Source organism: Oryctolagus cuniculus, chromosome 18 (genome assembly GCF_964237555.1).
Source record: "Oryctolagus cuniculus chromosome 18, mOryCun1.1, whole genome shotgun sequence".
Classification (NCBI taxonomy): domain Eukaryota; kingdom Metazoa; phylum Chordata; class Mammalia; order Lagomorpha; family Leporidae; genus Oryctolagus; species Oryctolagus cuniculus.
Genome location: NC_091449.1, coordinates 56,369,662 through 56,389,853, shown reverse-complemented (window position 1 = coordinate 56,389,853; position 20,192 = coordinate 56,369,662). Strand labels below are relative to the sequence as shown.

Genomic DNA, 20,192 nt, shown 5'->3' with positions numbered 1-20,192 from the left:
GAAACTGGATAGAAACCACAAAAACTGATTATGCAGACTTGAAAAACCACCTTGTGGAAATTCTAGAACTGAAAAAAAATATAGTACCTTGAGAGCTTAATGGAAAGGTTTTTTTTTTTTTTTTGTAAACATTGTGTTCTTTTGGGTACTTTATTTTTAAAAAAGATTTATTTATTTATTTGAAAAGCAGAAATCCAGAGAGAGAAGAGAGAGAGAAAGAGAATGAGAGAGAGATATCTTCCATTCGCTGGTTCACTTCCCAAATGGCTGCAATGGCTGGGGCTGGGCCAGGCAAAAGCCAGGAGCCAGGAGCTTCATTCAGGTCTCCTGTGCGGGTGCAGGGGCCAAAGGACTTGGGTCATCTTCCTCTGCTTTCTTTCTTAGGCACATTAGCAGCAAGCTGGATCAGAAGTGGAGCAGCCAGAACTTGAACTGGTGCCCACATGAGATTCTGGCACCGCAGGCAGAGGCTTAAGCTATGTCACAGTGCCAGCCCCAGTAGAAAGGCTTAACAGCAGATTTGGAACAACTAAAAGGAAAGCTAACGAACTGGTCAGAGATAGCTCAAGAGAAAGTGTGCAGAACGAATCCTAGAAAAAAATTTGTGAGAAATACAATGAATTTGTGAAACAGAGGGGACATTTTTTTTCTTTTCTTTTTCTTTCTTTTCTTTTCTTTTCTTTTTTTTTTGACAGGCAGAGTGGACAGTGAGAGAGAGAGACAGAGAGAAAGGTCTTCCTTTTGCCGTTGGTTCACCCTCCAATGGCCGCTGCGGCCAGCGCACCGCGCTGATCCAAAGGCAGGAGCCAGGGGCTTCTCCTGGTCTCCCATGGGGTGCAGGGCCCAAGCACTTGGGCCATCCTCCACTGCACTCCTGGGCTACAGCAAAGAGCTGGACTGGAAGAGGAGCAATCAGAACAGAATCTGGCACTCCTACTGGGACTAGAACCCGGTGTGCTGGCGCCACAGGCGGAGGATTAGCCTAGTGAGCTGTGGCGCTGGCCAGAGGGGACATTTTTTGAGATGGTCTTCTGTCAGCACAGAAGGAAAGATGAGATGAAGGGCCGAGGTGCAATATTTGAAAGCATATCTAGAACTTTACCAAAACTGATTTGACATTAATTCTGGTGAATTCCAAGATTTTAGGCCTCTTGTTTCTTTCCTATTACAAATGTTCAATACAAACAAAGAAGAAGATGCAGAAACAAATAAAGAAGGTGCACAGAACACAATAATCTTAGCTCTTCAACTTGGTATATGGCTTTGCATACTTACCAGTGTCCAGTCTTGCCTGGTTTATCAGTGTCTGTGTCACCTGTCTTGCCAGTGTCCGGTGTCACCTGGTTCACAAGTGTGCTGTCTTATCTGGTTTATCAGTGTTGTGTGTCACCTGGCTTATCAGTGTCTGTGTCACTTGGCTTATCAGAGTCCTGTGTTACCTGGTTTCTCAGTGTCTTGTATCACCTTGTTTATGAATATCCCGTGTCACCCGATTGATCAGTGTCCTGTGTCACCTGGTTTACCATCGTCTCGTATCATCTTGTCTATCAGTATTCTGTCTAATATGGTTTATCAGTGTCCCATGTCACCTGGTTTACCAGCGTCCTGTCTTAGACGGTTGATCAGCGACCTGTGTAGCCTGGTTCCCTACGTTCCTGGAGGGAACATGCAGGATTCCCCTGTGGATGCCTCGTGTCTCACACACAGGTTACTGGCTGAGGGCCACCACAGCAGCCCTCACACACCCAGGATGGCAGAGACCCCGGTGTCGGAAGTTTAGTTTCTAAACGCGCTGTTTCCCCTTCCACCCGGCGCCTCTCCTGCAGGTGTTACCTGGGCAGGGATGGTGCCATTGTTCTTGAGGATGAGAGGCAGTTTCTCGGAATGGCCAAGCAGAAGCCTCTTAAAGAGGAGCATGGGGTTTCCATACTGGTTATGGAGAATTGGCCGCAGGACCGTCACCCGAGGGAGGTTCCCCTCACCGACGATATCGAACACAAGGCCTCGGTTCCTGGCCAGGTTGCTGCAGGGAACAGGAAGATGGAGATCTGTCAGCTTGGCATGGCGGCAATGACATCCCATAGAGTGTGGCCCGCAGCCCTGCCACGGGGGAGCCAGCAGGGAGCGGTACCTGGGCAAGCCGTCCAAGGTGGCCTCGAAGATGCACTGGTAGGTCTGCATGGTCTGTGGGGTGAAGGACACGGTGGCGAAGGCGTGCGAGCGACTGCCCACGCACATTTTACTGGGTTCCACGTCAAAGATGTCAACGATGCGGGCAATGGCCTGGTGAGGCAGAGCAGAGACCAGGATGTGTTAGCTACTTGGCGTTCGCACTGGCTGTGACCTCGCTCTCCTGCAGGCCTTTTGGTTGACATGCTGCACTGCCTGCTGAGTCCTGGGCCCTGGAAGGAATGGCTTCCACACTGTGGGACCCGTCCGTAGGGAACACCTGCTGGGGTTGGCCAGACCATGATACTAGACTCAAAGTGATACATCATGTCAGCCGGCTAAGATACTCTCTCTGCCACCTGCCCCATCCCCTGTCGACCCAGTGAGTAAGCCCAAAACTGATTCTGGTTGCTAATGCGCAGCTGAGCTGGGAGCTTGGTGAACCCCAGGCACGATGAGGAAGCCGGGTTAGGGAATGAAGCAGTGGAAATACCCCAAGGAAGAGACACGTGGCTCCTGAGAGAGGGCAGAGCAGCAGCTGGGCTTCCAAAAGCTGAACCTCAGGTGTCAGTTCTGGTCCCGAAGAGCTCTGGCCTGCGCACTGGGCCGTAAATTGCTCGCCGCAAACCTCGCTGTGTTTAGGCTGACTTGAGTGGGTTTCTGCTCCCTGTGACCCCCAGAGCCTGGGTAGGAACAACCTCCTAATGCACCTTCTCTGATCCAGCCCGCGGCAGGGATCTGGGGCTGCAGGAACCCTGGCGGGGCCAAGACAGGACGTTTTACTCTCAGGGTACACAGGTGGGAGTCACAACCAACATTCCCTCTTGCTCGTCAGCTGAGGGCGGGAAGGCGTCCTGGCCTTTCTCAGGGGGCAGCCAGGGGAGGAGGACGTGTGCTGGTGATGAACGGCCTGCTGCGAAGGCTCTCCTCAGAGATCCGGCTTGTTCACTGTTTATCTTTTCAGTACAGGAAGCTGCTCCTAAGTGTCCCAGATAGGACACGGAATGGTGGCTGATGTCACCAGGGACCTAGGGAGGTCACACTGGGGATTAGACAGCCCCCCCACGTCTCCTGCTGTGTGTGCACAGGGATTTCAGCTGACCAGATTCAGAAAGGAGGCAGTTTTGAGTCTGGCAGATTGAGATGGACACTTGTATTTTTTTTTATTTACCTTAAAGTGGGTAAAGTTTGGCTTTAACCAAGCCTGAATTTACCAGGCTCTGGAGATGGATTTGGCTTTTCTGAGCCTCGGTTTCTCTAACTGTAAGTGGGCATGATGACTCAAGGTCTGAAAGAGCTGTTGTGAGGGTAGAACGGGGCAGTCCATGTACATCACGCAGCACGGTGCCCGCTACGCAGGCTCAGTAGCTGTCCGTCGTGTCTCCTTACCCTTGCAGCCTGACGTCTCCCAAATCTCGCTGCCCAGGTGGACATGGGACTTGAGGCAGGCCCGCTTGAGGCTGCTGCCTGTCTGCAAGGGGATTCCAGACACTTGGTGGAAAAGTGAAGTTAAAAGACAAGCAGGGCCAGGTGTCTGGCTTAGTGGTGAAGATGCCCAGGGCCCACCTGGAGTGCCTAGATTGTATTCTGGGCTCTGGCTCCTGACTCCAGCTTCCCGCTCATTCAGACCTGGGAGGCAGTGGTGACGGCTCGTGTGATCAGATTCCTGTACCCGTTTGGGAGACGAGGGTTGGGTTCCTGGCTCCTGCCTTCCAGCCCAGCTGGTGGCTGTTGCAGGCATGTGGGGACTAAAGCAGTGGATGGGAGCTAGAGTGCGCACTCTCTGCCTCTCAGGAAATAACTAGCTAGATTTGAAAAAGATAAGTCTATTTTGGTACAACAAGTTTTTGAAATCCATGCAGAGCTTTTTCACAATATGTGTTTTCCAGGAGCTTTTGGGAACCCTTTTACGCTTCAGGCATGCAGTGAGTATTTAATGGGTGGATGAGTTGCTCATTCATGTGCACCACTGTATCACGGAGGTGCGCAGGGGAGACACACACTGCAACAAACATATGAGGTCCCTGGCCTAGGGGATGTGCACAGTTACCTCAAATAACTTCGTGAAAGGCCCGAGGGCCAGGCTAACTCCTGCTCAGGTACGAGGCTCCAGAGCAGGGCTCCTGCAGCTCTCTGCCTGGCTATCTGCCCATCGCATTGGCCCCGGGCCTCTTGGGAACTTCCTACCTTATTGGAGATGGGCTTCACCACAATGTTGACGTCACAGGCGATCTTTCCCATGTTGCTGATCTTGAACCGTGCCTTGGCCTGGTGGCCCACCAGGACGTTGCAGAAGATGAACTTGTTCTCGTCCTCCACGAACAGCCCCCCACTCTCTATGGTCTGCAGGATGTGGTACAGGTTGGGGCTGGTGCAGATCTGGTGCTCCTCAAAGATGGAGGCATTGTTGTTGGTCACAAAGGCTGGGGGAGTGGAGGGAAGACCATGAGGCAGGCCTGCGCCCTGCAGGCCTGGAGCTCTGCAACCCCTAATGTGGGTGTGTGGATGCTGACAAAGGAGCGTCTCAGCGGAAGGGGGAACTCACACAGGGGCGTGAGCGATGGGACGGGGTAAGGAAGGGTAAGACCCAAGATGCGGGGTGGGCATAGGAGGCATTTGGCCCACTTTGGTTCAGGGGACCTGGAGCCGAAGCACGAGTTCTCCCTGTACTTCAGTTGCCCTCTGGAGGGTTAACACTCTCGTGTGCACAGGCTGCCCACAGGAGTGGCCTGACCATGAGTGTGATTCAGTGTTCCTGTGTCTGAGCCACTCCCCACGTCAGCATGGTTCTCAGACAGCTCCGTTCATCTGAGAACCCAGGGCCAGAGTCAGGAAGAGTCCTCTCCTAGGTGTGAACTCTTTTTGTTAAGTCTCTAAGGAAACAAGGGGCTGCAGACATCAGAGGGAGACCTACGTTCCCAAAGGAGGCAGCGCAGCCATGTCTGCCGGACATCTGCAGAGGAATGAGTGTCAAGTGGGGAGAGGGGGTCACAGACAAAGGCTTTTTGCTGGGTGCTGCCCAGTACGCATGGCAAGTACCTGGTAGACAGGCTTCGGCCAGCAGCGTGTAAGTAATGCCGCCAGGCTGGTCCGTGGGGTCTCGGTCGGTGATATCGATGACGATGAACTCCTCACATCTCCCCACGGGGTCTGCCACACAGTCCACGGTGATCACCTGCTGCCCTCCAGAAGGGATGGAGCCAAAGCCGGGGTACACGGTGAACATCCCATGGGAGAAGCGGGCCTGCGGGACAATGGGGAGGGACAGCAGCAGAGTGGGTGCCGGAGCCTGAGACCTCCCACCTGAGCTGTGAGCTGGTGCGGACAGGGACAGGGAGGGAAGACCATGAGGCGGCACCTGCGCCCTGCAGGCCTGGAGCTCTGCAACCCCTAATCTGGGTGTGCGGATGCTGACAAAGGAGTGTCTCAGCGGAAGGGGGAGCTCACACAGGGGCGTGAGCGATGGGATGGGGTGAGGAAGGGTAAGACCCGAGATCCGGGGTGGGCTTGAGACGGAAGCAGGCATTTGCCCACTTTGGTCCCAGAACGTGCATCTACAGGAGGCTGGACTCAGGAGTGGAACCCAGACTCTAACCCAGGCATTCTGACACAGGACATAGGCACCCCAACCACAGTGCCTAATGCTGACCCCTGGGCATATTCTGTAGTCACACTGTCTTCTGACAACGCCCAGACACTGGTTCTGGACTCTGCAGTTTGCCAGGAACTTCCCTAAACTCTTAGCATGGCTGTTCTGGGTAGCCAGGCAGGTGGGCACGCTGCATGCCGTTACAGGACACCCTTCACACGGGCGTCTGTGTGGATGGAGCGCCTGGTGTCGTGAAATGTGACCGCACAGCCACACCTGCAGGCTGCCCTGCTGTGGCTCTAGCTCAGGCAGTGTTTACTGAGCATCTCCTGTGTGCCAGGAAGTGTCCCGGGCACTGCTGATCTCTGGATCAGCCAACCGGGCAGAAAGGCTTCTTTCTGGACTTTGGTTTCTTGGAGACATACGTACAAGATTACCATACGTACAAGAGGCTGAGACAAAGTCCAGCTAATGAGGGACACGGTGAAGGTTTTAGAGTAAGAGAAAGTGTCCAAATCAAAGCTCATAACCTCCTGGCTTAATTAACACGAAACTGAGACTTCAGCCTAAGTGTTAATAACCCCGCCCCAGTAGGGTCAAATCCCGTTACCCTGGGGAGGCCCTGGATGGCCAGGGCCAGCTGGAAGGCAGCCTCGCCGGGCTTCTGTGAGCAAGGAAAGGGCGCCCACCTGGTTGGTGATGTTGACTTCTTTCTGAATTGAGTCGGAGAACTTGGCTGCTTTGGTGCCGGTCTTGTAGAAGCTCTCGCTTTCCCGGGTCCTTGCGTGTCTTATGTGAGTGGCTCTGATGGAAGAAGCAGGAAAACACTGTCAGGGCGGGGTGGTGGCACTGCACGTGCCGTGCCCTGCCCGCCTGCCTGCAGGGCCCCTTCTCCCAGCAATGGGGAGTGGGGACCTCCTTTGCCCAAGAGGGCAATAAAGTGGCACAGTCAGCTTGTTCATCCCTGACCAAGCCCATTTCACGAACGCAAGGACAGCATGCGGTGACGATGATTGTTAAATATGACTCACAACTGCAGGGAAGGAATACTTTTTAAGAGCTTATCTGAGCTCGCTGAAAAGCAATGTGTGGAAAATTAGCTGTTGACATCAAATCTTTTATCTGCTCTCATTTAAAACAGTGAAGTGGCAAATAAATTAAATTTCGTCCCTTTTCTTCACATTTGTAGTCATGATGTCTTTAAGGCTTTGTATAGGCTGTTGTTCAAATACAGGTTTCGGGACTTGTTCACTTCACTTGAAGCTATTTATCCAATAATTAATTTGCCTAGAGACTACTTTTCCTAAAACATTCAAATAGATATGAGGTATATCTGGAACTTCTGAGAATTTTACATATTTAGTATTCACTTGCTTAATGACAAGAGAGAATGATGTTTATCCTTTTTTTGTGTAGGCTAAAATGAAAAATAAATTTAAATAATTTAGTAAAACAGAATTAAATTTTAATTATTATAAATATTACAAATTATAAATTACAAAAAATTACATTAAAACTAAATTTGGAAGAGACACACTTTAGCCAGTTTCATCCCAAAATCTTTTTTTTAAGATTTATTTTATTTATTTGAAGGGCAGAGTTAGAGAGAGAGAGAGAGAGAGAGAGAGAGAAAGAGAAAGAGAAAGAGAAAGAGAAAGAGAAAGAGATACAGAGAGATCTTCCATCTGCTAGTTCACTCCCCAAATGGCCACAAAAGCCAAGGCTGGACCAGGCTGGAGCCACAGCCAGGAGCTTCATCCAGGTCTCCCATGTGGGAGTAGGGGTCCAAGACTTGGGTCATCTTCTACTGCTTTCCCAGGCCATAGCAGTGAGCTGGATTGGAAGTGGAGCAGCTGGGACTCAAACAGGTGCCCTTATGGAATGCTGGCATTGTAGGAGGCATCTTACTCCTCCATGCCACAATATTGGCACCCCAGATTCTTTATTTTTTTTTTTTTTTTTTTTTTTTTTTTTTTTTGACAGGCAGAGTGGACAGTGAGAGAGAGACAGAGAGAGGAAGGTCTTCCTTTGCCGTTGGTTCACCCTCCAATGGCCGCCGCTGCAGCCGGCGCACCGCGCTGATCCTGGCAGGAGCCAGGAGCCAGGTGCTTTTTCCTGGTCTCCCATGGGGTGCAGGGCCCAAGCACCTGGGCCATCCTCCACTGCACTCCCTGGCCATAGCAGAGAGCTGGCCTGGAAGAGGGGCGACCGGGACAGAATCCGGCGCCCCAACCGGGACTAGAACCCGGTGTGCCGGCGCCGCAACAGATTCTTTATTTTTTAAATATTTATTTGTTTATTTGAAAGGCAGAGTTACAGGGAGGGAGGAAGGGAGGGAGGAAGGGAAGGAGGGAGAGGGAGAGGGAAAATCTTCCATCTGCTGGTTCATTCCTCAGATGGCAGCAACGGCAGGAGCTGTGCTGCTCTGAAGCCAGGAGCTTCTTCCAAGTCTCCCATGCAGGTGCAGGGGCCCAAGGACTTGGGCCATCTTCTACTGCTTTCCCAGACCATAGCAGTGAGCTGGATTGGAAGTGGAGTAGTTGAGACTTGAACCAGCGCCCATATGGGATGCCTACACTGCAGGTGGCAGCTTTACCCACTCCACCACAGCTCTGGACCCCCCAAATTCTTTTTATTTTTTTTATTTTACTTTTTATTTAGTAAATATAAATTTCCAAAGTACAGTTTATGGATTACAATGGCTTCCCCCCCCATAACTTCCCTCCCACCCGCACCCCTCCCATCTCCCGCTCCCTCTCCCATTCCATTCACATCAAGATTCATTTTTCAATTATCTTTATATACATAAGATCGATTTAGTATATATTAAGTTAAGATTTCATCAGTTTGCACCCACACAGAAACACAAAGTGTAAAATACTGTTTCAGTACTAATTATAGCATTACTTCACATTGGACAACACATTAAGGACAGATCCCACATGAGAAGTAAGTACACAGTGACTCCTGTTGTTGACTTAACAATTTGACACTCTTGTTTATGGCGTCAGTAATCTACCTAGGCTCTAGTCATGAGTTGCCAAGGCTATGGAAGCCTTTTGAGTTCTCTGACTTTGATCTTACTTCGACAGGGTCATAGTCAAAGTGGAAGTTCTCTCCTCCCTTCAGAGAAAGGTACCTCCTTCTTTGATGGCGCTGTTTTTGCCACTGGGATCTCACTCGCAGAGATCTTTCATTTAGGTCTTTTTTTTTTTTTTCCAGAGTGTCTTGGCTTTCCATGCCTAAAATACTCTTATGGGCTCTTCAGCCATATCCGAATGCCTTAAGGGCTGATTCTGAGGCCAGAGTGCTATTCAGGAAATCTGCTGTGTATCCCGCTTCCCATAATGGATCGTTCTCTCCCTTTTTGATTCTATCAGTTAGTATTAGCAGACACTAGTCTTGTTTGTGTGATCCCTTTGACTCTTAGACCTATCAGTGTGATCAACTGTGAACTGAAATTGATCACTTGGACTAGTGAGATGGCATTGGTACATGCCACCTTGATGGGATTGTATTGGAATCCCCCGGCATGTTTCTAACTCCACCATTTGGGGCAAGTCCGATTGAGCATGTCCCAGATTGTACATCTCCTCCCTCTCTTATTCCCACTCTTATATTTAACAGGGATCACTTTTCAGTTAAAATTTAAACACCTAAGAATAATTGTGTGTTAATTACAGAGTTCAACCAATAGTACTAGAACAAAACAAAACAAAACTAAAATCGATAAAGTATTACATTGTACATCAACAGTCAGGACAAGAGCTGATCAAGTCACTGTTTCTCATAGTGTCCATTTCACTTCAATAGGTTTCCCCTTTGTTGCTCAGTTAGTTGCCGCTGATCAGGGAGAACATATGATATTTGTCCCTTTGGGACTGGCTTAATTCACTCAGCATAATGTTTTCCAGATTATTGCAAATGACCGGATTTCATTGTTTTTGACTGCTGTATAGTATTCTATAGAGTACATGTCCCATAATTTCTTTATCCAGTCTACTGCTGATTGGCATTTGGGTTGTTCCAGGTCTTAGCTATTGTGAATTGAGCTGCAATAAACATTAAGGTGCAGACAGCTTTTTTTTTTTGCCAATTTAATTTCCTTTGGGTAAATTCCAAGGAGTGGGATGGCTGGGTTGTATGGTAGGGTTATATTCAGGTTTCTGAGGAATCTCCAGACTGACTTCCATAGTGGCTTGACCAGTCTGCATTCCCACCAACAGTGGGTTAGTGTCCCTTTTTCCCCACATCCTCGTCAGCATCTATTGTTGGTAGATTTCTGAATGTGAGCCATTCTAACGGGGGTGAGGTGAAACCTCATTGTGGTTTTGATTTGCATTTCCCTGATTGCTAGTGATCTTGAACATTTTTTCATGTGTCTTGTTGCCCATTTGGATTTCCTCTTTTGAAAAATGTCTACTGAGATCCTTGGACCCTCTTAAGTGGGTTGTTTGTTTTGATATTATGGAGTTTCTTGATTTCTTTGTAGATTCTGGTTATCAACCCTTTATCTGTTGCGTAGTTTGCAAATATTTTTTCCCATTCAGTCGGTTGCCTCTTCACTCTCCTGTTTCTTTTGCAGAACAGAAACTTCTCAATTTGATACAATCCCAATAGTTAATTTTGGCTTTGACTGCTTGCGCCTCCAGGGTCTTTTCTAGGAAGTCTTTGCTGGTACCTATATCTTGCAGGGTTTATCCAATGCTCTCTAATAATTTGATGGTTTCAGGTAGTAGATTTAAGTCTTCAATCCATGTTGAGTGAATTTTTGTGTAAGGTGAAAGGTAGGGGTCTTGCTTCATGATTCTGCACGTGGAAATCCAGTTTTCCCAGCACCATTTATTGAATAGACTGTCCTTACTCCAGGAATTGGTTTTAGATCCTTGATCAAATATAAGTTGGCTGTAGATGTTTGGATTGATTTCTGGTGTTTCTATTCTGTTCCATTGGTCTATCCATCTGTTTCTGTACCAGTACCATGCTGTTTTGATAATAACTGCTCTGTAGTATGTCCTGAAATCTGGTATTGTGATGCCTCCGGCTTTGTTTTTGTTGTACAAGATTGCTTTAGCTATTCGAGGTCTCCTGTGTCTCCATATGAATTTCAGCATCATTTTTTCCAGATATGATAAGAATGTCTTCGGTATTTTGATTAGTATTGCATTGAATCTGTAAATTGCTTTTGGGAGAATGGACATTTTGATGATATTGATTCTTCCAATCCATGAGCATGGAAGATTTTTCCATTTTTTGGTATCCTCTTCTATTTCTTTCTTTAAGGTTTTGTAATTTTCATCATAGAGATCTTTAACATCCTTGGTTAAGTTTATTCCAAAGTATTTGATTGTTTTTGTAGCTATTGTGAATGGGATTGATCTTAGAAGCTCTTCCTCAGCCGTGGCATTGCCTGTGTATACAAAGGCTGTTGATTTTTGTGCAATGATTTTATATCCTGCTACTTTGCCAAACTCTTCTATGAGTTCCAATAGTCTCTTAGTGGAGTTCTTTGGATCCCCTAAATAAAGAATCATATCATCTGCAAAGAGGGATAGTTTGAGTTCTGCCTTCCCAATTTGTATCCCTTTAATTTCTTTTTCTTGCCTAATAGCTCTGGCTAAAACTTCCAGAACTATATTGAATAGCAGTGGTGAGAGTAAGCATCCCTGTCTGGTACCAGATCTCAGTGTTAATGCTTCCAACTTTTCCCCATTCAATAGGATGTTGGCTGTGAGTTTTTCATAAATTGCTTTGATTGTGTTGAGGAATGTTCCTTCCATACCCAGTTTTCTTAGAGTTTTCATCATGAAAGGGTGTTGTATTTTATCAAATGCTTTCTCTGTGTCTATTGAGATAATCATATGGCTTTTCTTCTGCAGTCTGTTAATGTGGTGTATCACATTGATTGTTTTGTGCACATTGAACCATCTCTGCATACCAGGGATAAATCCCACTTGGTCTGGGTGGATGATCTTTCTGATGTGTTGTTGCTTTCTATTGGCCAGATTTTTTTTTGAGGATTTTTGCATCTATGTTCATCAGGGATATTGGTCTGTAATTCTCTTTCAATGCTGCATCTTTTCCTGGCTTAGGCATTAAGGTGATGCTGGCTTCATAGAAAGAATTTGGGAGGATTCCTTCTTTTTCGATTGTTCTGAATAGTTTGAGAAGAATTGGAGTTAGTTCTTCTTTAAATGTCTGGTAGAATTCAGCAGTGAATCCATCTGATTCTGGGCTTTTCTTTGTTGGGAGGGCCTTTATTACTGTTTCAATTTCTGTCTCAGTTATGGGTCTGTTTAGGTTTTCTATGTGTTCCTGATTCAATTTAGGTAGGTTGCATGTGTCCAGGAATCTATCCATTTCTGATAGATTTCCCTGTTTGCTGGCATACAAGTCCTTGTAGTAATTTCTGATGATTCTTTTTATTTCTGTAGTGTCTGTTGTTACGTTTCCTTTTTCATCTCTAATTTTATTGATTTGGGTCTTTTCTTTTTTTGGTTAGTTGGGCCAACATTGTGTCAATTTTGTTTATTTTTTCAAAAAATCAGCTCCTTGTTTGGCTGATTTTTTTGTAATTTTTTTTGGATTCAATCCTGTTGATTTCTTCTCTGATTTTAAGTATTTCTCTTCTCCTACTAGATTTGGGTCTAGTTTGCTGCAGATTTTCTAGATCCTTGAGATGAATTGAAAGCTCATCTATTTGGTGCCATTCCAATTTCTTGATGTAGGCACCTATTGATATAAACCTTCCTCTTGACACTGCTTTTGCTGCATCCCATAAGTTTTGGTATGTTGTGCTGTTATCCTCATTTACTTCCAAAAAATTATGATTTCTCTTTTAATTTCTTCTATGACCCATTGTTCATTCAGGAGCATATTGTTCAATCTCCATGTGTTTGCGTATGCTCTAGGGATTCCTGAGTTGCTAATTTCCAACTTCATTCCTTTATGGTCTGAGATGCTGCATTGTATGATTCTAATTCTTTTGAATTTGCTGAGACTTGCTTTATGGCTTAGTATGTGGTCAATCCTAGAGAAGGTTCCATGTACTGCTGAGAAGAATGTAAATACTTTATGTGTAGGATGAAAAGTTCTGTAGATATCTGTTAGATCCATTTGGGCTACAGCGTCGTTTAAATCTACTGTCTCCTTGTTGATCTTCTGTCCTGTTGATCTGTCTATTTCTGAGAGTGGAGTATTGAAGTCCCCCAGTACTATTGTATTGGGGTCTAAGTCTCCCTTTAATTCCCTTAACAAATCTTTTAAATAAACCAGTGCCCTGTAATTAGGTGCATATACATTGATAATCGTTATATCTTCCTGTTGAATTGATCCCTTAATCATTATGTAGTGCCCTTCTTTGTCTCTCTTAACAGTTTTTGTGTTAAAGTTTATGTTGTCCGATATTAAGATGGCTACGCCTGCTCTTTTTTCATTTCTGTTGGCATGGTATATCTTTTTCCAGCCTTTCACTTTCAATCTGTATGGATCTTTGTTGGAAAGATGTGTTTCTTGTAAGCAGCAAATAGATGGGTTTTGTTCCTTAACCCAATCAGCCAATCGGTGTCTTTTAACTGGACAGTTCAGGCCATTAACGTTCTTTGTGACTATTGCTAAGTAGTAACTTTGCCCTGCCATTTGCCTAAGATATTTCTAATATATGCTTTGAATTCCCTGTTATCTTTTGCTGTGAGGTTTCCTTCCTTTACCTTCTTTCATATTGATGACCGTGTTTCTGTGTTTCTGTGTGTAACACATCTTTAAGCATCTTTTGCAGGACTGGACGAGTGGCGACAAATTCTTTCAATTTCTGTTTGCTATGAAAGGTCTTTACTTCACTTTCATTCACAAATGAGAGTTTTGCAGGATATAATATTCTGGGCTGGCAGTTTTTCTCTCTTAGTACCTGGGCTATGTCTCGCCATTCCCTTCTAGCTTGTAGGGTTTCCGATGAGAAGTTTGCTGTGAGTCTAATTGGAGATCCTCTGAGAGTAATCTGATGTTTCTCTCTTGCACATTTTACGATCTTTTCTTTATGTTTCACTGTGGTGAGTTTGATTACAACGTGTCGTGGTGAGGATTTCTTTTGGTCCTGTTTACTAGGGGTTCTATGAGCTTCCTGTACTAGGATGTCTCTGTCCTTCTCCAAACCCAGGAAGTTCTCGGCAAGTATCTCACTAAAAAGGCCTTCTAATCCTTTCTCTCTGTCCATGCCTTCAGAAACTCCTAGAACCCGAATGTTGGGTTTTTTAATAGTATCCTGTAGATTCCCAACAATATTTTTTAGATTTCTAATTTCCTCTTCTTTTCTTTGGTCTGACTGTATCCTTTCCTGTGCTCTGTCTTCTAAGTCCAATATGCTCTCTTCTGTTTCACTGACTCTGTTTTTAAGGCTCTCTAATGTGTTTGTCATTTGATCTATTGAGTTCTTCATTTCATTTTGATTTATCTTCACTATCACACTTTCCTGTTCTACTAGTTTATGCGTTTCATTTTGATTCCTCCTTAAGATTTCATTTTCTGGAAGGAGATTTTCTATCCTGTCCAGTAAGGAATTCCGTACCTCAAGCATTTGTTTTTGAAAACTTCTAATTGTTATTATCATAAATTTTTTGAAATCCATATCTTGCATTTCTTCCATCTCATCAATTTCATAATCTTGGCTTGGGGTGTCTTGTTCATTTGGGGGTGTCATAATGTCTTCCTTGTTCTTGTTTCCTCGGTTTTTGCATTTGTTGCTTGGCATTGTGGAGATATCTTTGGATTCTTCTTCCCTAACTGTGGTGTTTTTTCTTGTTATACTATGACTGTATTAAGTGGACTGTCTGCTTTTGATGGACCCTTAGAGGCTTGAGATGGGTGTGGCCTGAGAGCTCTGTTTGGTTTCTCAGGGTTAAGGGTGTGCCAAAGGTGACACTCCCAGGTTAGGCATGGTACATCTCTCTCTCTCTTTTTTTTTGATTCAAAAAGGGAAGTAATTCTGCACAGCTGAGCGGAATTGGAGGTAGTTAGCAGGTGAATGATATACCCACAGGAGCCAGAGATCAGAAGCTCTTTCCCAAGGACCACACAGGGAATCTGTTCTGCCCTCAGTGTGGGCTCAAATTCTCCTGCAGTCTTCCACTGGGTTGCCAAGGTTACTGAATTGTAGCGTCTCTGGAGAGTACTCACGTGAATTCTGTGAGTTCTCTCCCCCACCATCTCTGTTTTCACAGTCTCAGTTCATTAGCACCACACATTCACTAGGTCCTAATCTCCTGTTATTTCACCCCTGCCAGAGTCAGGTTTTTCTGCTAGGCTGAGGGCCGGTGCAGACCTGAGGTCGCCCTGCTTATGACGTATGTCCAAGATGGCGCCTGCTCTTTGTCTTGCTTGCCTTTGAGAGGTGAGCAGAGAGAGAGAAACTCTTGTCCCTATCGGTCACTTTTTTTTTCCTCTCTCCTCTAGTTAGCCTGGTGAACTTTTCCCCACAGGGTTTCAAGCCTCATTCCCTCTAGTCTCCTCTTTCCGCTTGCCCACCGGTGTCTCAGGCTATTGAGGTTCGGCTCACCTCGCGTTCCAGTGCTGGTGTGTTGATTCTGCTGCTGGTGTCCCGAACTGTGGGCTCCCACGCTCTCCACGCAGGTCCACTGTGAATCACTAGTTCCGGAAGAGTTTCCTCTGCTGTTTCTTCCCTACTCTTCCTTGAACCTGCAGTATCTCCACTTTTATTAAACTGTCTCTTCCCAGACTATCAGTGTGCTCCCTTCCTATTCTGCCATCTTGCTGCTCTCCCCAAATTCTTAATAGGTTCAAAATATCCCCAAATAGAAAATGATAACCAAAAAAAATAAAAACAATTATGAGCACTGTAAAAATGCACATCCGATTTAAACAATTCATTGGAAAGTCAAAAATACTTCAGGAATTTGTAAAACCAGCCCTGATTTGCCTAAAAGTAATCTGACAATCCAATGGAAATCCAAAGCACTGAAAAAGTAAATTATTTTTGATGGACTGACTGACAGCCACCTTTTGAAGAACACAGAGTTTTGATGTTAGAACGACAATTTGTAGAAAAATAGAATTAAAAGATAAGTTTATTTTGGATATCAAAAAATGAAATCTGGGGCTGGCACTGTGGCATAGTGGGTAAAGCTGCCACCTTCAGTGCTGGCATCCCATATGGGCACAATTCGAGTCCTGGCTGCTCCACTTCCAAGCCAGCTCTCTGCTATGGCCTGGGAAATCAGTAGAAGATGGCCCATGTCCTTGGGCCCCTGTACCTGCGTGAGAGACCTGGAAGAAGTTCCTGGCTCCTGGCTTCAGATTGGCACAGCTTCAGCTGTTGCAGCCAACTGAGGAGTGAACCAGTGGATGGAAGACCTCTCTCTCTCTTTTCTCTGCTTCTCCTTCTCTCTCTGTGTAACTCTTTCAAATAAATAAATCTTAAAAAAATGAAATCCATCCATGTTTTTTCAGGATATGCATTTCCATAAAAATTTAAAAATTAAATAAGAATTCATTTATTTTTATATGTTATGAAGCAGAGAAACAGAGAGAGAGCGAGAGAGCGAGAGAGAGAGAGAGAGATCTCCCCTCCGCTGGTTCATTCTGCAAATGCCTGCAATAGTCTGGGCTGGGCCAAGCTGAATCCAGGATCCAGGAACTCAAGCTAGGTCTCCCACAGTGGAGGCAGGGACCCACGTACTTGAGCCATCACCTGCTGCCTCCCAGGAGGCTGGATGCTGGAGCATGGCCCTGTAACCCACACACCCTGATAGGGGGTGTGATGTATAAAATGATGTCTTATTAATTACTAGGCCAAATGCCCACCTCTGAGTGAGCCATTTCTAAACCCTAGTTTAAGGTGGGGCATTGTGGCACAGCACGGTTGAGGTGCTGCCTGGGATACCCACATTCCATGTCTGAGTGCCTGAGATTGAGTCCTGCCTCTGCTTCCAATCCAGCTTCCTGCTAATGGACACCTTGGGAGGCAGCAAGGACGGCTCAAGTACTTCGGTCCCTGCAACTCATGTGGGAGATCCAGATGGGGTTTCCGGCTTCTGGCTTCAGTTTGTACCAGCCCCAGCTGCTGCAGGCATTTGGGGAGAGAAAAATGGATGCATGACTTCTCTCTTACCCTCTGTGTTGCTCTGCCTTTAAAGTCAATAAAAAAACTTAAAAAAAAATAAACTCTTAGTTTTATCCTCACAAAAGAGAATCCAGTGAACTTAGATAAAAGTATGAAAGCTCTAAGTAAAATATAAAGCACTGATTCACCAGGGAGTGACATGAGTTAAGTAAATCTTTGCCTTACGCTTTCTTCTGATGAGTGGGGTTCTCCCCTGTCAGCCTGTACAGGGCGTACTTGAAGTCAATGATGCCTTGGTTTTCTATGGTGAACGTGGTGCTTTTACGTGTGCCGCAGATCAAGGCCCCAAAGTTGATGATGGACGAGGGGCTGATGTTGTACTTGGAGTACACTGCATTCACGGAAAACTTAATTGGGATGTTGGCGATGATCTCACCTCCATCTGCAATATTGGGCTCCACAATCTAGGAGAAGAAGGTTGGGAAGTTGTCAGCTACCGGAAGGGCCATGAAATTCCCATGATTGTCCATTTCGTGCCCCATTCCCATCTTCGAGAGGCAGCCAGGTTCTTGGTTCTACTCTCTTCATACTGGTGTGCCCACAGCAGTATCAGCAAACGCCAACACAGAGCACACTGTGCGTTAGCCAAGGGTCAACACGGCCAGCTTTGCCTCCTGTTTTCAATTCCCCGACAGCTCTTGCACGTGATGACAGAATTCAGTTCCTGGTCTCTGATGCTCCCTCAAGACCTGGGGGCATATTTTCTCTCTTGCTCTTATTTCTGAGGCCACGGAACACCGGCACCTGACCCATCCACCTGCACCTGCTGGTTGGGACCAAACCCTGGAGTACCCTGTCTGCCTCACTCTGCCCCCTGCAGCATGGACTAGACCATGTCCCTTCTTCTCTCCAGGAAGCCCCTGTCCTGCCTGAGGTAGCTCCTCCCAGAGGCCTCTCACCTGACAGCGCAGAACAGGCTGGTGCTCGATCTTTACTTCCTTTTTCGCACAAAAGAACACCTGCACATTTGTGGGCTTTTCTGTTATGGTCAGCGAGCCCTTTTTGGGTTGGACAGAGATCATGGAATTTAAGTTGGTCACTGAAATCCCCGAGGAGTCCACGGAAAAGCTGAAAGGCAACAACAAACGCCTGAATTCCCTGTCCAGGGAGCCCAGGATGCTAGTGGGGAGACTACATTGGATGCCTGCCACGTCTCCCGCCCTGGTCAACTGATGTGCTCAGCGGCGTCCACCGCATTTGTGTGCTGTGACTTTCCCTCCTTAGCCAGGATCTGCCCACCGATGCTCAAAGCAAAGATGGCCGCCCTTGATCCCACAGTAAGGAGGTGCCCTTGCCGAAAAGCTCTCTCCAACAGGGACACGTGATACTGGGCAGCACCAACTAACTTCTCCCTCCCTTCCATCTCGCCATCCCCCCACCCCCACCGTCTCTCTCTTCCTCTCTCTCTGACTGAAGGCAGCACACGCAGGGAACAGCGGCAGGGAAGCCAGGGGGTCTAAGGAGAGACAGTGGGTGGGCGGCAGAAGACAAATGACCAAGGCAAAGGACGGTCTAGGGCTTTCTGGGGGTGAGGTGGGACCCTCAGCGTGAAGCTAACTCATGGGAATGGCAGGAGGACTGGGCCAGATGCAAGGAAATCCTGCACCCCTGGAGTCAGGAGGGCAAATGTCGCCCCCGTGTCTGCCGGCTGGGCTCAAGCTCTGCTCCAGTGCCTCCCTTTTCCCTGGAGCATGGACTACACCATGTTCCTTTTTTCCAACAAGAAGGAGAGAGAGAGAGTTTGACTGCTGCATGTGGGGTGCCTGTGCTCCCTCACTTCCCTGAACATTCTTTCAACTACCACCCACCCCCATCAGCTTCTCCAACCCCAGGGTGACCCCGCCCCAGGCAACCAAAAAGAGCAGGGCTAAAGCCCTTGTCATAAACTAAACCCAGATTCCCAAGTGTGGAAGACGGCATTTAGCATTAATTCCCAAAGGGACACTGGATTTTCCTGGGGTATGTTTGCCTGTCACTTGCATTCATTATTTCAATTTACAGTTTCGTCACTTCTAACCAATGGGAGTGCTGAACCTGACCTCACTTAGCTGTAATTTCTTCCAGCTAAAATGAAAGTGTCATGAAGTCTCTGAATTTCTTTCCAGTCTGAAAGGGGGAAGTCCCTTTTTGTGCACCGCAATTCTCCTAGGAGACGGACGTCCTTTCAAAGAAATCAGCTGGCTGAGTGCTGGCACTGTCAGGAGGGCTGTGTGACATCGCCTGAGCAACAGCTCCCCCGCCCCCACCACTCTGCACTACACTCTCCTTTCAGAGGGAGCTCCCTTATTTAGCTTAGTTTCATTTATGTTTATATTTACTTGTTTGAGAGGCAGAGAGAGTGAGAGTGCTGCCATCCAGTGGTTCACTTCCCGAATGCCTTCAATGGCTAGGGCTGGGCTAGGGCAAGAGGGAACCCTAACACTTGAGCCAGTGCCACAGCTGCCCAGGGTCATTAGCAGGAAGCTGGAGTCAGGAGCCAGATCCAGGCACTTCAATGGTGCAGATGGACATCCTAACTGTTAGGCTACACGCATGCTCCCCTGGTTTTTCATTTTTAATTCCAAGGGATGAACACAAGGTGGAACTATATGTAATCTACAAAACTGATATTTGGAATCTACACTACTGTGGTTCTTAAAATTATAAACAAACAAATAAATATAAATAAATTTTTTTTTAAAAATCAGAGAACCCTTTTTCCCATGAAATCTTAGGTAGAAAGGCAACTTGTAGAACAGAGATGCCAGGCCCCTCACCTCCAGTCTCCCTCTACCCCTGTAGGGTGCCCTCCCAGCTTCTTCCCTCCAGTCTCTCCCTCTACTCCTGTAGGTCCCCTCCCAGCCTCTTCCCTCCAGTCTCCCTCCACCCTTGTAGAGTCTCCTCCCAGCCTCTTCCCTTCAGTCTCCCCCTCTACCCCTGTAGGGTGCCCTCCCAGCTTCTTCCCTCCAGTCTCCCCCTCCACTCCTGTAGATCCCCTTCCAGCCTCTTCCCTCCAGTCTCTCCCTCCACTCCTGTAGGGTCCCCTTCCATCCTCTTCTCTCCAGTCTCCCCCTCCACTCCTGTAGATCCCCTTCCAGCCTCTTCCCTCCAGTCTCTCCCTCCACTCCTGTAGGTCCCCTCCCAGCCTCTTCCCTCCAGTCTCCCCCTCCACTCCTGTAGGTCCCCTCCCAGCCTCTTCCCTCCAGTCTCCCCCTCCACTCCTGTAGATCCCCTCCCAGCCTCTTCCCTGCAGTCTCTCCCTCCACTCCTGTAGGTCCCCTCCCAGCCTCTTCCCTCCAGTCTCCCCCACTATCCCTGTAG

At 47.1% G+C, this 20,192-nt stretch overlaps 1 protein-coding gene across 11 annotated transcripts in view; it reads right to left on the bottom strand.

Moving 5' to 3' along the window:
• HYDIN (HYDIN axonemal central pair apparatus protein) overlaps positions 1–20,192 on the bottom strand; it is a 421,089-nt gene that overhangs the window by 59,848 nt on the left and 341,049 nt on the right. For all 11 annotated transcript variants that reach the window (XM_051847256.2, XM_051847253.2, XM_070062720.1 and 8 more), the window contains 7 exons: positions 17,792–17,960; positions 17,058–17,296; positions 6,448–6,562; positions 5,209–5,413; positions 4,357–4,592; positions 2,132–2,283; positions 1,834–2,023 (listed from right to left, as the gene is read on the bottom strand). In XM_051847256.2, coding sequence (XP_051703216.2) covers positions 1,834–2,023; positions 2,132–2,283; positions 4,357–4,592; positions 5,209–5,413; positions 6,448–6,562; positions 17,058–17,296; positions 17,792–17,960 — 1,306 coding nt within the window. The remainder of the gene's footprint in view (positions 1–1,833; positions 2,024–2,131; positions 2,284–4,356; positions 4,593–5,208; positions 5,414–6,447; positions 6,563–17,057; positions 17,297–17,791; positions 17,961–20,192) is intronic.